This window comes from Tauraco erythrolophus, chromosome 26 (genome assembly GCF_009769465.1).
Source record: "Tauraco erythrolophus isolate bTauEry1 chromosome 26, bTauEry1.pri, whole genome shotgun sequence".
NCBI lineage: Eukaryota > Metazoa > Chordata > Aves > Musophagiformes > Musophagidae > Tauraco > Tauraco erythrolophus.
The window spans coordinates 7,322,632-7,335,117 of NC_141490.1; the positions used below are offsets into that span (position 1 = coordinate 7,322,632).

Consider the following 12,486-nt stretch of genomic DNA (forward strand, 5'->3'; position numbering starts at 1 on the left):
GGGCTGAGCGAAGCCACGCTAAGAAGCTAAAGGAGGGCTGAGACATGAAACTCATCCAGAAAGACGTGAAACTCATCTGGTTTGGGGTTGAAAAGTGACTTTCCAGCTTCGTCTGCCCAGACGCATCCCGAAGGCTCCGCTGCTTCACGCGGCTCAAGTCACTCCCATCACCTCCACTCCCCAGGCACGGAGCGAGGGTGGGAGCAGACCTTCAGGCATGAGCTGCTCAGGGTGTTTTTTCCAAACCGTCATGACCTTGGTGGAGACCATCTCCTGGGAAGCAATTATAGCCTCGGGAGAGCTGATGGCTCGAATCAGCTAAGGAATCCCCCGTGGGTCGATAATCCCTGGGTGGTTTCGCATCCCGCAGCTGTGGTTGTTGTTTCTCTGGGTTGGTATCATTATAGGCAACGGTCTCACTCCGTGCACTGCTATTCCGTCTTCTCAAAGCTGCTGGAGCGTGCCAGGCAGTTGAACGGAGCCGTGCACAGCGGGGACGGTCCCAGCCACACATCAGGACTTGCCTTCATTACCCGACAGAGCAGCCTTCTCCCTTTTTATTTGGTTTCCTCTAGCTGAGTCGTGCTGCCTTGGAGCATCTCAGGGCTCAGGGCAGACCCACTGGCTGGTTTAACCCACCAGAGATGTTTGCACTGGTCACCACATCTGTCTCCATCTCCCCCGAGGGGTGCTGGCAGTGGGTCCTGCTTTGTAAAGCCCGTCAGCGCCCAGCCGTCGCGGTGGGACGTGGGATCAGGGCTGTTTTTTTTCTCCAACCCCTACATTTTCGGAGCCAGATCAGGCTCCCACAAAGATCTTTCCTTCTGCTTTGCCAGAAGGAAATAAATCAGAGACAGAAGAGAGGAGGAGGCCAAGTGAGCGCATGGAAACCATTGTAATCGATGCTAAACCAGCGGGTTTAAAAGGGATCAGAAACTCTGTGCCTCTGCCTCGTGCCAGCTTAGGGGTGAGATCCTCATCTTCTTGCTACAGGGAGACCCAGATCCATATCCAACCCCTGCTCAGGGCACCGAGGGCTTTGCAACGCATCCCACAAATCCCCAGGGGTGCCAGCTGCGGGAGCAGCAACCAGCAGAGCCGGGGGCTCAGCGGGCAAGCGGGTGCTGGAAGGAAGGAGAGGTGATGGGCTGATCCCAGTCTGCAGAGCCCTGGGAGAGAGACGTGAGGGCAACCGGGAGGAATTAGCTGCCAGGCACAAATTTCCAGCATGGAAATGTGTTGCTCCAAAAGCCAGTAGTTGTTTCAGACCCACCACAGTTGGGTTTTTTTTTAAATCCCACTGGTGGTGGGATTCTGCTGACAGCCTCAGCCAGATCCCTCTGCTTCAGCATCTTTCAAGGTTTAATAAAGCTGCTAATTGCACTGCCGGGGCTGAGAGCCACGTAGCAGCCGGGCTGTAGGGAGGGCTTGCCAAAACCAGCTGAGATTTCCCTGGATATGCAGATCCCAGGGGGCTGCCAGCTCGCCAGGGTGGTCTCCCACCACTTCTGGATTCCAAATGCCCGAGTCAATGCTGGAAACCTCCCCTGCACCCATGAACGTGGAGATGCAAGCGTGGAGCGTGGGTCTCTCGAAGGCTTTTCGGCTCCGGTCACTGCAGCCACCAAAATTTTTCTCTTGTATCTTGGACTTCTTGCAAAACTGGAGTTGGTAAAAATTTAAATGATTAGGATTAGCTTAGTCAGGGGAGATTCAGGTTGGATGTTAGGAAGTATTTCTTCACTGAAAGGGTTGTCAGCCACTGGAATAGGCTGCCCAGGGAGGTGGTTGAGTCCCCATCCCTGGCTGTGTTTAAGAATAAGGTGGATACTTAGGGATCTGGTTTAATGGGAATTAGGGACGGTTGGACTCGATGATCTCTAAGGTCTTTTCCAACCTAGAAATCTATGAAATCTATGAAATCTATGGAACAGGTCTTCTATTTCCACCATTCTCCAAAACTGGGTCGTTTCTTTATTCCTTGGTCAACAGCATGTAAGTGATATTTCCATGCCACGTAAATCTTCGGGCTCATCTGCTTAATTTTCTCCGGGCTGCCTCTGAGCTCGTAATGCACGTCTCTTGTTCAACTTGACATCACCCCCCTCTGAAAGCAACCCCCTCCTCTCTTCCAGGTCCTGAGCAACGAGAACAAGCTGACCCTGAAGTCCGTCCGCCAGGAGGACGCTGGGAAATACGTGTGCCGAGCCGTGGTCCCGCGGGTCGGCGCGGGGGAACGGGAGGTGACGCTCACCGTCAACGGTACCTCTTGCCTTTCTATCGCTGCTCCTGTTGCTCCAGCAGCTCATGTTGCCCAATTATCCCCTCGGATATTTGCTCTCAGAGCGAATCCCACCCACGGTTGGATCAGGGAGGGTCCTGCCCTGCGAGAAATACGAGTAAATTAGTTTTCGTGTTCGTTTGCGGGGAGATGCATGGGTTAAAGCAAAAAAAAAACCACCAAACCGACGTTATCTAAGACCTGCTTGGTTCCTTATTATCAACAGGGGTTTATTGAGTAGCTGGGAGCTGGCGTCTTTAAATCTTTAATAGATTTATCTTGCAAAACCCTTGCAAGGTCGGAGAGCACTATTGTCTCTGTCGTACAGCCGGAGAGCTGGGAATTGAGCCTGGATCCGAGACCAGCAGCCTAATTGCTCGCCCAGAGCCCACGTGAGGATGCCTGTGAGAGGCAGCAAGTCCTCCACAGCTTGGGGCTCACCCAGCACCGTGTCAGGATGTGACCCAGACCCTCACCCACTCCAGAGCCTTGACATTTAACGATGACCTGGGCAGGACCCCGCAGCCGCTGATAATGAATTTCAGCTTAAATATGGAAGGGAAAGCGCCAGGCAGGCTGCAAAAGGTATAAACAAAATATGAATTTTGCATCGTTGTCTCACCTGGGTGACAAACCGGTGGGCTTCAGTCCCCCCTCCCTGTCACAAAGAGAAGAAAATAAGCAGGGAAGCGGCGCAGGCGTTAATTTTACATGCGGATAATGCTGGAAAGGGAAGCCAAGGGCAACGCAGCGGGGGACTGAAAACCAACCACTCCCTCGACTTCGACTCAGCTCCTGCCTGCTCCTTCCCCGGCGACTGCTGGGTTTTAATTACAATTAAACTAGCTCGAGGAAAACAAAGCAACAAATTAGCACAAACAAAGAGCCTGCTCCTTTCCCGGCATCTCCCAGGCACGTGGCTGCCCTGAATGCGGAGCAAAGCACTCGGCAGGCGCGGGGCCGGTCGGAGCGTGCGGCGTGGCAAAGCTGCTCTCAGGAGCTTTGGAGCTTCTGCTGCCGCCGAGCTTCTTGCCTTGTAGAGCTGATGGCGGAGCAAATGAAATCTGTTCCAGTCAGGTTTGCCACTCAGCTTCGCCCGTCTCCCAGGAGCCAACTGCCTGCAGCATTCCGTCCCGCTAGGACCTGTTGCTGAGGGATCTGCTGGGTGCAAGCCCATGGTGACAATGTTGGGGCACGCCAACACGGGCGTTGGACCCTCCACTGGGAGAGAATCCCACTCCTCCATGTCAAGATGGTCTCCTGGGTCTCCAGGCTAGGAGAACCAAGGTGGCCAAGCCCCAGAGCAGCGTCCCCAGGTCTGACATCCACCAAGCGCTGGGTCTTGGCAGCCCATCCTGCAGCTAGAGCAGTTCTCCAGCTCCGGGAGCGTGGCACGGTGCATCTAATCCAGCTGATGAATTCTGTCGAAAGTCTTTTCCACCATAATTTGAGAGGGAAGTTGAACGCTTCATATTTTCAAGTGATTGTTAAATCCAGAGGGTGATAGAATTGTCTTGGTATTACCAGGTGCCTTTGTCCGTGGGCTGGGATCCGTCAGAGTAAGATCAGACATTTAGAAGTGTCTGTTCTGGGTTAGCTGCATAGACTCTGATCGGTGCCCGCGGGCTTCCGAGGGGCTGATCCATCCCGCCGAAAGCACAGGGATCCCGACTGAGGGACCTTCATCCAACCCAGCCTGAGCCAGCAATTGTGCCTGGAGCACCCCGTCCACTCTCCAAACAGTCAGAAATTGTAGCAGCACGATGCTGAGGTGGAAGAGCATCCTCATCCTCTTGCCCGTGCTGCGATCGGGACTCGCTGCCCTCCCCACTGGCAGCCTCGCCGGCCAGGTCTGCGGTTGTGGAGAAGGGCTGAGAGCCCATCCCCGAGCCAAATCACGAGGCCACCAGCCTGAAAGGAAGCAGATATGATTCAGAGTCTCGTTAACGGGAAGGAGGATTATGCAAATGAGCAGCGTTTGGCAGGGCTGGAGCAGCAGAGGCAAGAAGGAAGCGAGGAACTGTTGATGCCATCATAAATCAGCAGCAGTCGGATTTACGGCCCCCGCACAAGCCAAAGCCTCTCCATGCTCCTGCCTGCGCACAAGCCTGGTTGCACCTCCCATCCTGGTAGGAGAAGCACCCCAAGATCCCCTCCACAGCAGAATTACCTGCTGTACAGTCTGTTGATGCGTCATCCGGCCTTGGCAGGGGCTGCTGAGCAGGGACCACCACCCCTGCCCATCTTGCTCTGCAAGAAAAGGTTTGTTAGAAAGGCTGGTCAGCTCCGGGTGGCTAATTCAGGATTCAATTTGCCTAGAATTCACCCCAAAAAACCAAGCCAAGCCTACCAGAGAGCTGGGAGCACAGGAGGGGCTGACCTGCTGCGCTGCTTGGTCAGGAGAACATCATGATGTCCCCTGCAGCAGCCCATTGAGGGCTTCACCAAGCGTGTTTCCACCACTGCTTGTGGTTGGGGACCCTTGAGATGGTCCCTTGCAATACTGCCCGCCACAAGCTTCTGCAGGAAGCAAAGAGTTAAACCAAACTCTCCTGCCGAACCATTTCCAACACTGTGAGGGCTTGGAAGGAAAGGTTCAGGTTGGAGAAGTCAAGGCCATCTTTTCCTTCCTCCAAGGCTCCCGAGTCAGCAAGCCGCCTTCTCTTTTGTGCGAGCCGCCGGGACCGCGCCAATAAATTGGCACCGGCGTGCTAAAAATAACCACGACCAATAGCTCCATCATTTATATCCATAGCAACATTGTTTAAAGCCTTTTTCCTGCCTGTGGGCTGTCTCGCACTTCGCACGGAATGCCAAGCCGGAGATTGGCAGCTTTCATAAGGAGCCAGAGCCTGGTGGAGAATCAAACGCCGGCCCCGAATGTGAAGAGGCTGCAACTTCATGCTATTATTTCTGGGCATGTTCATCTCACAAATGGTCTTTAGTCGTAGGCTATTATCATGATGATAAGCCTTCGACTCTGAACTCCTGAAGCAATAATAAAACTCCAAGCCGTTGGCATTTGTGCCATTTAAAATCCACTCTCCTGGGGGAAAATGATCCCTTTAATGATTATTAAGCCATTTTTCTCTAGCGTCACCCAGTCTTGGAGAGCTTCCAGAATGTATAAGTAACGTGCAACTGTTGAAATAGAAAGAACATGGCTTATTATTATTATTATTATTATTATTAGGGCCTGGCCTACAGATCCCATTGCTGCTCTTGCCTCCATTGGCTTTGGGTTCATCACTAGGTGAGCAGGAGGATCACCTAGCACACGTTCAGCTCGCCAAGAAGCTCATCCCACATCCCTTGTGCCACCCTTGGAAGATGAGCGGGCCAAACGGGTCCCCATCACGAGTGCCATCCAGGAGGAAAAAAGCCCAGCAGACGTTTAGGGCCATCTGCCCATCGCACTCGGCTCTTGGCATGGGCACCAGATGTGGGTTGCTGATGTTACCACCTTGGCCATGCTTGGAAAGAGCTATTTCATGAAGGTGCCATCTGTGTCCGCCTGAAAGGAGGGATCAACCCAACTGTCCTGAGACCCCGGCCGGCACTTCTGGAAGATGGGCTTTCAGAGCTGGATCAACAAGAATGTGCCTTGGGAACGTGCCTAGAAGAACATCTCAGAGAAGAGCATTTGGGCAGAAAACAGCAGCAAAATGTCTTTTTTTTTTCCTCTTTTTCTGATAAAAAGGGGCACAAAAGTTTCCGCTAACATCCGGTGATGACCGTTACATCGAAACAAGTCCTGACCTTCTCCATCACACACAGCTCCCGCTATTACCAGTTTTGAGGGCGGCTCACTTCCAGCAGGAATTTCCCGAGCTGCCAGAACCGTGTTGCTGGTCACTGGTCGGTGAAGTGAGCTTCACTGAGCTGGTTCTCCATGCATCTCCCCTTGGAACATCATCGGGAAGGAAGGATAGGGCTGTTACCTCGGTGGGAAGTGTTTGGGGAGTGTGAAAGTTCGTTACTGGGATCATTGCGATAGGGAATTGTATGTGGGAATGCAGCAGAGCGAAGAATTCAGTATTTTGGTGCATTTTTATGCATTCTGCAAATTCCTAAATGGGTGATTTGGCTGAGGGTCAGTCGGGAACACCCAGGTGAATCTATTTCTTCCCTCTTTACCCCGAATCCCTGAGGCTTTTCTTAGAGGAGCACCTCAACTGCAGGGAGGGAAATGGGAAGAGTTCCTCCAGTCCACAAAAGATGGCTCGATGGGAGAGGAGATGAGCACAGCAAGCTCTCCCACTCCACCCATCCCAGTGACCTGGGCTCAAGACCCAACTGAGGTTGCCTCCAGCAGTACGTTGGCCTCTTGTAGCAACTCCTGTTGCAGCTTTTTCCCGTTCTCATGGCCGGTATGGAGCCCCGCGGTGTCGGTAGCATGTTTGCACATCACCCAGCACACGTGGGCATGGGTGGGCTGGACAAGAAGGCTAAATTTTCTGACAAACCCAGTGACAGACTCCAAGAGAAGATCCAAAATAGCTGAGCAGGGGTGAGGGAAGATCTACCAGCTCCTGCCTCCTCCCTTGCCCTGCCCTGTGCTGCCTGCAGCCCGGCTTGTCCCTGTTTTCTGTTCTGCCAGCAGCAAGCCACTCGCAGAAATGCAAATCTGCTTTAATTAAGGAGGCTAATAAACAGCAATTAGGATTCCAGCTCTTGTGCTGCTCCCTTGGGGTGATCCTCTCTTCAGGAGGACGTCCCCACGCCCCAGCAGGGCTGGTGGAAGTGTAGGGGGGACATGCTGATCCCACCACGTTCTCTTCTCCAACCCCTTTTCTCCCAGCTGTGTCTTCAGGATGTCCACCAAGGCAGGAGGAGGACATTTCCCTTCCCAAGCCAGCTCGGTTGGTGTGTTCGGCCTCGTATCGCTCGGGGATGGCCTTTCCCAACCAGGCTGGGCTCCTTTCGGTATCTAAATGACGCAGGAAAGCCCAGCTGATGCGGTCCCAAGGTTTTTTCCAGCAGAAATTTCTCCGCAGTCTTGGGGAGGCTGATTGCAGGTCCCTGACGGGTGGCTTGCGGGTAGCAGCTGCCCATCAGTGCCTTCTTCTGCCCTCCTACTGCTTTCTCAAGTCCCCAGGGGACCAATTAGTGTGAGGGTTGCTTAACAAATCCTGGAGAACGCAGAAGAGGAACACGGGGTGGGCTGGGCTCTTGCTTTGCTTCTGGAGCGAACAGCCCTTCTCAGATGCCAGGTTCACCACGGAGAATTCCGTGGGGTGATTTAATCGCTGCCCGAGGCCAGGGGTGTGGGAGCAGAGATGAGGAGACCCTGGTGCTTTGTGGGGGCTTTGCAGAAAACCAGCAGAGCCTTGAAGCAAAGCTCTGTGTCCTTTGGGATCAGAGGAGGTGAGGGACCTGTTGGTCCATCCCTCCCCCTCAAAGTGGGGGATATCCCTCCCCTGACACCCTTCCCCGTCACCACCATTGCAGCCCTGTGAGATACCAGCAGCCCTCTCCTCTCTCTCTCTTACAGGGCCACCTATCATCTCCAGCACCCAGACGCAGCACGCCCTGCACGGCCAGAAAGGGCAGATCAAGTGCTTCATCCGCAGCACCCCACCGCCGGACCGAATTGTGAGTAGCAGCATCCCATGGGTGCCTTGGACACCTTCGGGTGCCCTACGGTGGGCAAACCTGCCCGAGGCTCACCCCTCTCTTGCTTGGTAGGCTTGGTCCTGGAAGGAGAACGTCCTGGAATCTGGGACCTCCGGGCGCTACACGGTGGAGACAGTCAGCACGGACGAGGGTGTTATCTCCACCCTGACCATCAGCAACATCGTCCGCGCCGATTTCCAAACCATTTACAACTGCACTGCCTGGAACAGCTTCGGTTCCGACACGGAGATCATCCGGCTCAAAGAGCAAGGTGGGCATCGCTGAGGAGCCCGTGGGGGCTGCTGGGTGGTGGGAATTAGCACCTGGCCGGGCTGTAAGAGCGGGGAGACGCTGTGAGAGGCTCAGAAAAGCTCTTGGGATGTCAAAAGAGGAAACTAGGAAGGACGGTGCCAGTGCTCCAGCGGTGCTAGCTGTAGGGTCACATCCTTGGGATACCTGGTCCTGGCAGAGGGTCGGGACATGGGACAAGCCCTGCGAAGTCTCTGCCTGCTACGGCGTTGCCCCGCTGTGCCTGTCCTGCTGAAGTTGGAGGGCACGGGTCGATCCCGCACCCCTCGCTCCCTGCCCCACGGCACAAGGCGATGCCACTGCCGCAGGCTGGAGGATCGTTTCTAACCTCAGAGAAACAGGAACGGCTGCTCCTACCGGACCCCGCTGCTCCGCGGTGCCGGGAGCGAGTGGGAGGAAGGCGTCTGGGCTGGTGGCAACCCTCCACCCTGGCCACCAGCCACGATGCCAGCACGTGTTTGGCAGGGCTGGGCTGACCCACCCAGCCTCGAAGGCACCTCGAGTAATTCTCAGGGGATGGCCAAGGGATTTCCACTCCGGGGTTTCTCCGTAGCAAGGGAGGGAGATGGCTTTTGTGAGCAACGCTCAGCTCCTGGAGGGACTCCAGTTCTCTTCTATTTTATTAAATGCCAGGGCAGGCAGGTGGATTGTTCTCATTAAGCCGTGATTTATAGGCGAGGCTGCCGTCCAGATTAAATCAGAGCTAAATGAACCCCTTAAAATTAGCCTTGGGCTTCTTCCAACGCAAACAGAGCCAGTGGTTTTTTCCAGGTCGGCTGCCAGTCAGCGGGAGCGCTCAGCGGCAAACCTGGGTCCCGGCGGAGGGTGGCCGGGCAGCCGAGCCGGGTCGGAGCTGGCGAGTCCACGGCCGGCTCCGCATCCCACATCCGAGCATCCCCGCCAGGTGACGGAAGGGGACATCCCTGCCCCGGGCAGGGGGACACCGTAGGGTGGCTGAGGATGCCGTAGGGTGACAGAGGGACATCCCCTTCATGGGGACGCCCCTGCGCTCGGAGCAGAAAGCGGAGCAGAGGGCTGAGCGCTCAGGACGACGGCCGTGTGCGCTTGGGCTGTGCAAGGCTGTGGACACTTGCTTTATTTTCAAACAGGTACGGAAATGAAATCAGGAGCTGGTATTCAAGCAGGTATGGAAATCATGAGCTGACGGTGAACGTGAATTGTCCCCAGCCGTTATCACACCCGAGGACTCGACGTCCTCCTCCTGGCCCAGCAGCTTTCTGGCAGGGCAGGCAGGGCCGGGCAGGGCAGGGCAGGGTAGGAAGGGGTGTAGGGAAGGTGCAGGGCAGTGACGGGGACACGGACTGGGAAGCTGGAGCCATCCAGTCTCCGCTCTGCCACTGGCCCGCTCTGCAAAGCACCACCCCACCTTTCTGTGCCCCAGCTCCCCGGCCACTGCGAGGGGGATCGTAGCAAGCAGCCGGGTTTTAAAGTGCTGTGAAAGGGACCACTTAAGTGCTCTCATGGGGCAAAAAAGAGGGAGAAGTCCAAGTTTCCAGGGTCGTTTGCGGACATCAGCTTGTCTCGGCATCTTGGGAGAGCGCTGAACCAATATTCGGGCAGATGCTGCGGGATGTGCTGTCCTCGTGCCTTCCTCTTCCTCATCGTCTGCCCCAGAGCAGGGTTCGTGGGCGAGCAAACTGCTCCTCACCAGCTTGCCCTTGTCTTCGGGACACAGTTTCCCAGCCCAGCCGCTGGTTCCTGTCACTGCCCTTTTGCAGTCACTTTTTTCAGCCCAGGAGAACCCTGGGGGACTTTCCCCACCTCTTTCCCTGCACGATTCTCCATCATCTTCATCACCATCACTACCCGCTTCTTGCTGAGCTCTGCATTGCAGATCTCACTCCCCCAAAGCTGAGGCCAGCAAGCACTCCCAGGATCCTGTCTCCTCACCCTTTTGCTCCATATTCCCCTGAGAGAGCCAAAAAAATCCCATGCCGAGTTCCCACCAGTGGCAGGAGCACTGCCTGGCAGGTGGAAACTGGAAAAAATCCCAGTTTCCTTTTGCTGTGGCTCAGCTGGTGTGTCGGAGGATGCTGGGTTTAGGATGAGCTTCTTGATGCAGCTGGAACCAGCTCCAGCATCTTCTACCTGTGCTCCAGCTCCTGCTCGAGGTTGCAGAGCACTGAAGGGACTTGCCATTTCACCAAAGACCCCCAGGGAATTGTTGCACCAGCGTGGTGAGCACTCTTGGCACGTTTGACGGTCCACTCAGCGCCATGGGAGTCACGTCACTGGTGACCCAGCTCGAGTGACAAGTGACACATCAAGGAACCAGCAGACCCAGGCAGAAAATTCCTGAGTGAGCCAGAAACTGGAAAGCATCAGCATAAACCACCGCCCAAACCACTTGAAACAAGCTAAGCAGGGAAGATTAAAGGCTCTTTTTAGATCAAGCGTGAGCAGAAGAGGCTCAACTCACCCAGCAGCATTTTTGTGTCACCCTCAAAGTAGGGCTCAGCACCCACGAGACCCCACGGCCACTGCTAAAGGGTAACGTGAAGTGGCTTTTATAACTCTCCTGCCCCAGCTGGGATTAGGCAGCTACAAAGAAACCCTTTGCTGACTGCACAGGAAAGATGCTGGTGGAATTATGACTCCTCCCAGTCCCACCAGTAAGGACACGTGCCCCTTAGGAATTGTGAAAGGCACAGGCAGGATCTGTGATCTCAGGTCCGGGATGAAATTCGTGGTCGACACCAGTGGACAAGAAATCACCCAGTCGAGTGTCAGCCATCGGGCTACTGGGCTTTGCTTCTCACCCCCATGTCCCCACGGTGCCATTTACGTTCCCCGCCTACACAGGTGAGGAGGAAGGAGGAACCACATCTCTGCATCCGTTTTTCCCTAAATTTATCCCATTTGCTTGCAAGACAGAGACCCCAAGGAGAAAAAAAACACATTGAAGATGGTGCAGGGAAGTGGTGAGGACACGCTCAGCTGGCTTAGCCAACCATCCCGGCAAGGGTTACCCCTCTTTTGGGTCACCAAGAGCCTACAGGGTGCTTAGAAAGAACATGAGGACCTATAGATATCTGCTGCTTTTGGGGAGAGGGTCTTCTCATCCCAGCCAAGGATGGTGGTACCCGCAGCTTCGGTGTCCTGCAAGTGGGAGCACTGCCCGCCGCTGCTTGGCAATCATCCGGAGAGCCGGCACCGACCCAACGCTCGCCGTTAAGTAGAAGCTGCGTTTTGAGGGACCGGAGGAGCTGAGCAGGGACATAACAGGGCTCTTGGGCTGCAAATCTGACCCTCTCCCCCTAAACATGATTTCATGTTCCGTCCTCCCCAGCGCCTCGCCAGCCGCTGCCTGGATCGGCTTCCGTGGCTGAGCCGCCGTCCGAAATCCCCGCCGGGAACCCACCTACAAAGTTCCGGTGGTCAGAAGGACGTGAGCCTGGAAGCCCAGCTCTGCGGCCAGCTCTGCTCCTCGGGCTACCTCCCACCCACCCCTGCTCGCCCATCCCCACCCCGCAGCCCTCGCCCACCGCAGCCGCCTGCCCGGCCGGCCCTCCCAGCCCAGTCCTTGGAGCACCCGCAGGGGTTCGGAGAAGGATGCTGGAGGTGCTAAACCAAGGGAAAAGGCAGGAGACTGGGATGTGAATGGGGCAGGCAGGCTCGGTGCCGGCTCCATCCCGGCTCCATCCCTCCATCCCGGCTCTAACCTCTCTCCCAGCCCACTCTGATGCCATTTCTCTCAATAACATTAACACGCGTCTTCTTCTGCGCTTTTCATCCTTTAGAGATACTCAGGCGTTAACCCGCAGGGCGTTATCGAGAGCAGCTCTTAGCCCGCTCTTCTGGCTCCCTCCTCTTCTCTCTCCCAAGGGAAACTGAGGCACAGAGAGGTCAGGACTTGCACAAATAGCAGTGCACGCCAGCGCCCTGCAGGCAGGGAGCGGGGAAGGAGCTCCATTTGGCCCCAAAACTCTCCCCAGGCTCATCACCGAGCCGCTTGCCAGTGGCCAGGGGGTGGATCCCTCGGGGGAAAGCTGAGTGTCCGACCTTCATCCCAGCTTCATCCTTCCGCTCCTTCCTCTTGCAGAGTCGGTGCCCATGGCGGTGATCATCGGAGTGGCCGTGGGGGCCGGCGTGGCGTTCCTGGTGTTGATGGCCACCATCGTCGCCTTCTGCTGCGCCCGTTCCCAAAGGAGTAAGTGTCTCCCCCGGCCCCGCTGCATCCCTTTGGGAAGGGCTGGGCTGGAAACCTGGGCGGGGGGCGAATCGGGGGGTCCCAAAGAAATTAAGGGGTAAATTTAGTG

The 12,486-nt window shown here is 55.7% G+C and overlaps 1 protein-coding gene across 4 annotated transcripts in view; it reads left to right on the top strand.

Annotated features, from left to right (window-relative positions):
• KIRREL3 (kirre like nephrin family adhesion molecule 3) overlaps positions 1–12,486 on the top strand; it is a 122,372-nt gene that overhangs the window by 100,288 nt on the left and 9,598 nt on the right. For 2 of the 4 annotated variants that reach the window (XM_086626826.1, XM_086626827.1), the window contains 5 exons: positions 2,136–2,262; positions 7,776–7,876; positions 7,970–8,168; positions 9,316–9,351; positions 12,270–12,377. In XM_086626826.1, the coding sequence (XP_086482952.1) occupies positions 2,136–2,262; positions 7,776–7,876; positions 7,970–8,168; positions 9,316–9,351; positions 12,270–12,377 (571 nt within the window). The remainder of the gene's footprint in view (positions 1–2,135; positions 2,263–7,775; positions 7,877–7,969; positions 8,169–9,315; positions 9,352–12,269; positions 12,378–12,486) is intronic. The other 2 variants (XM_086626828.1, XM_086626829.1) reach the window with 2 other exon arrangements.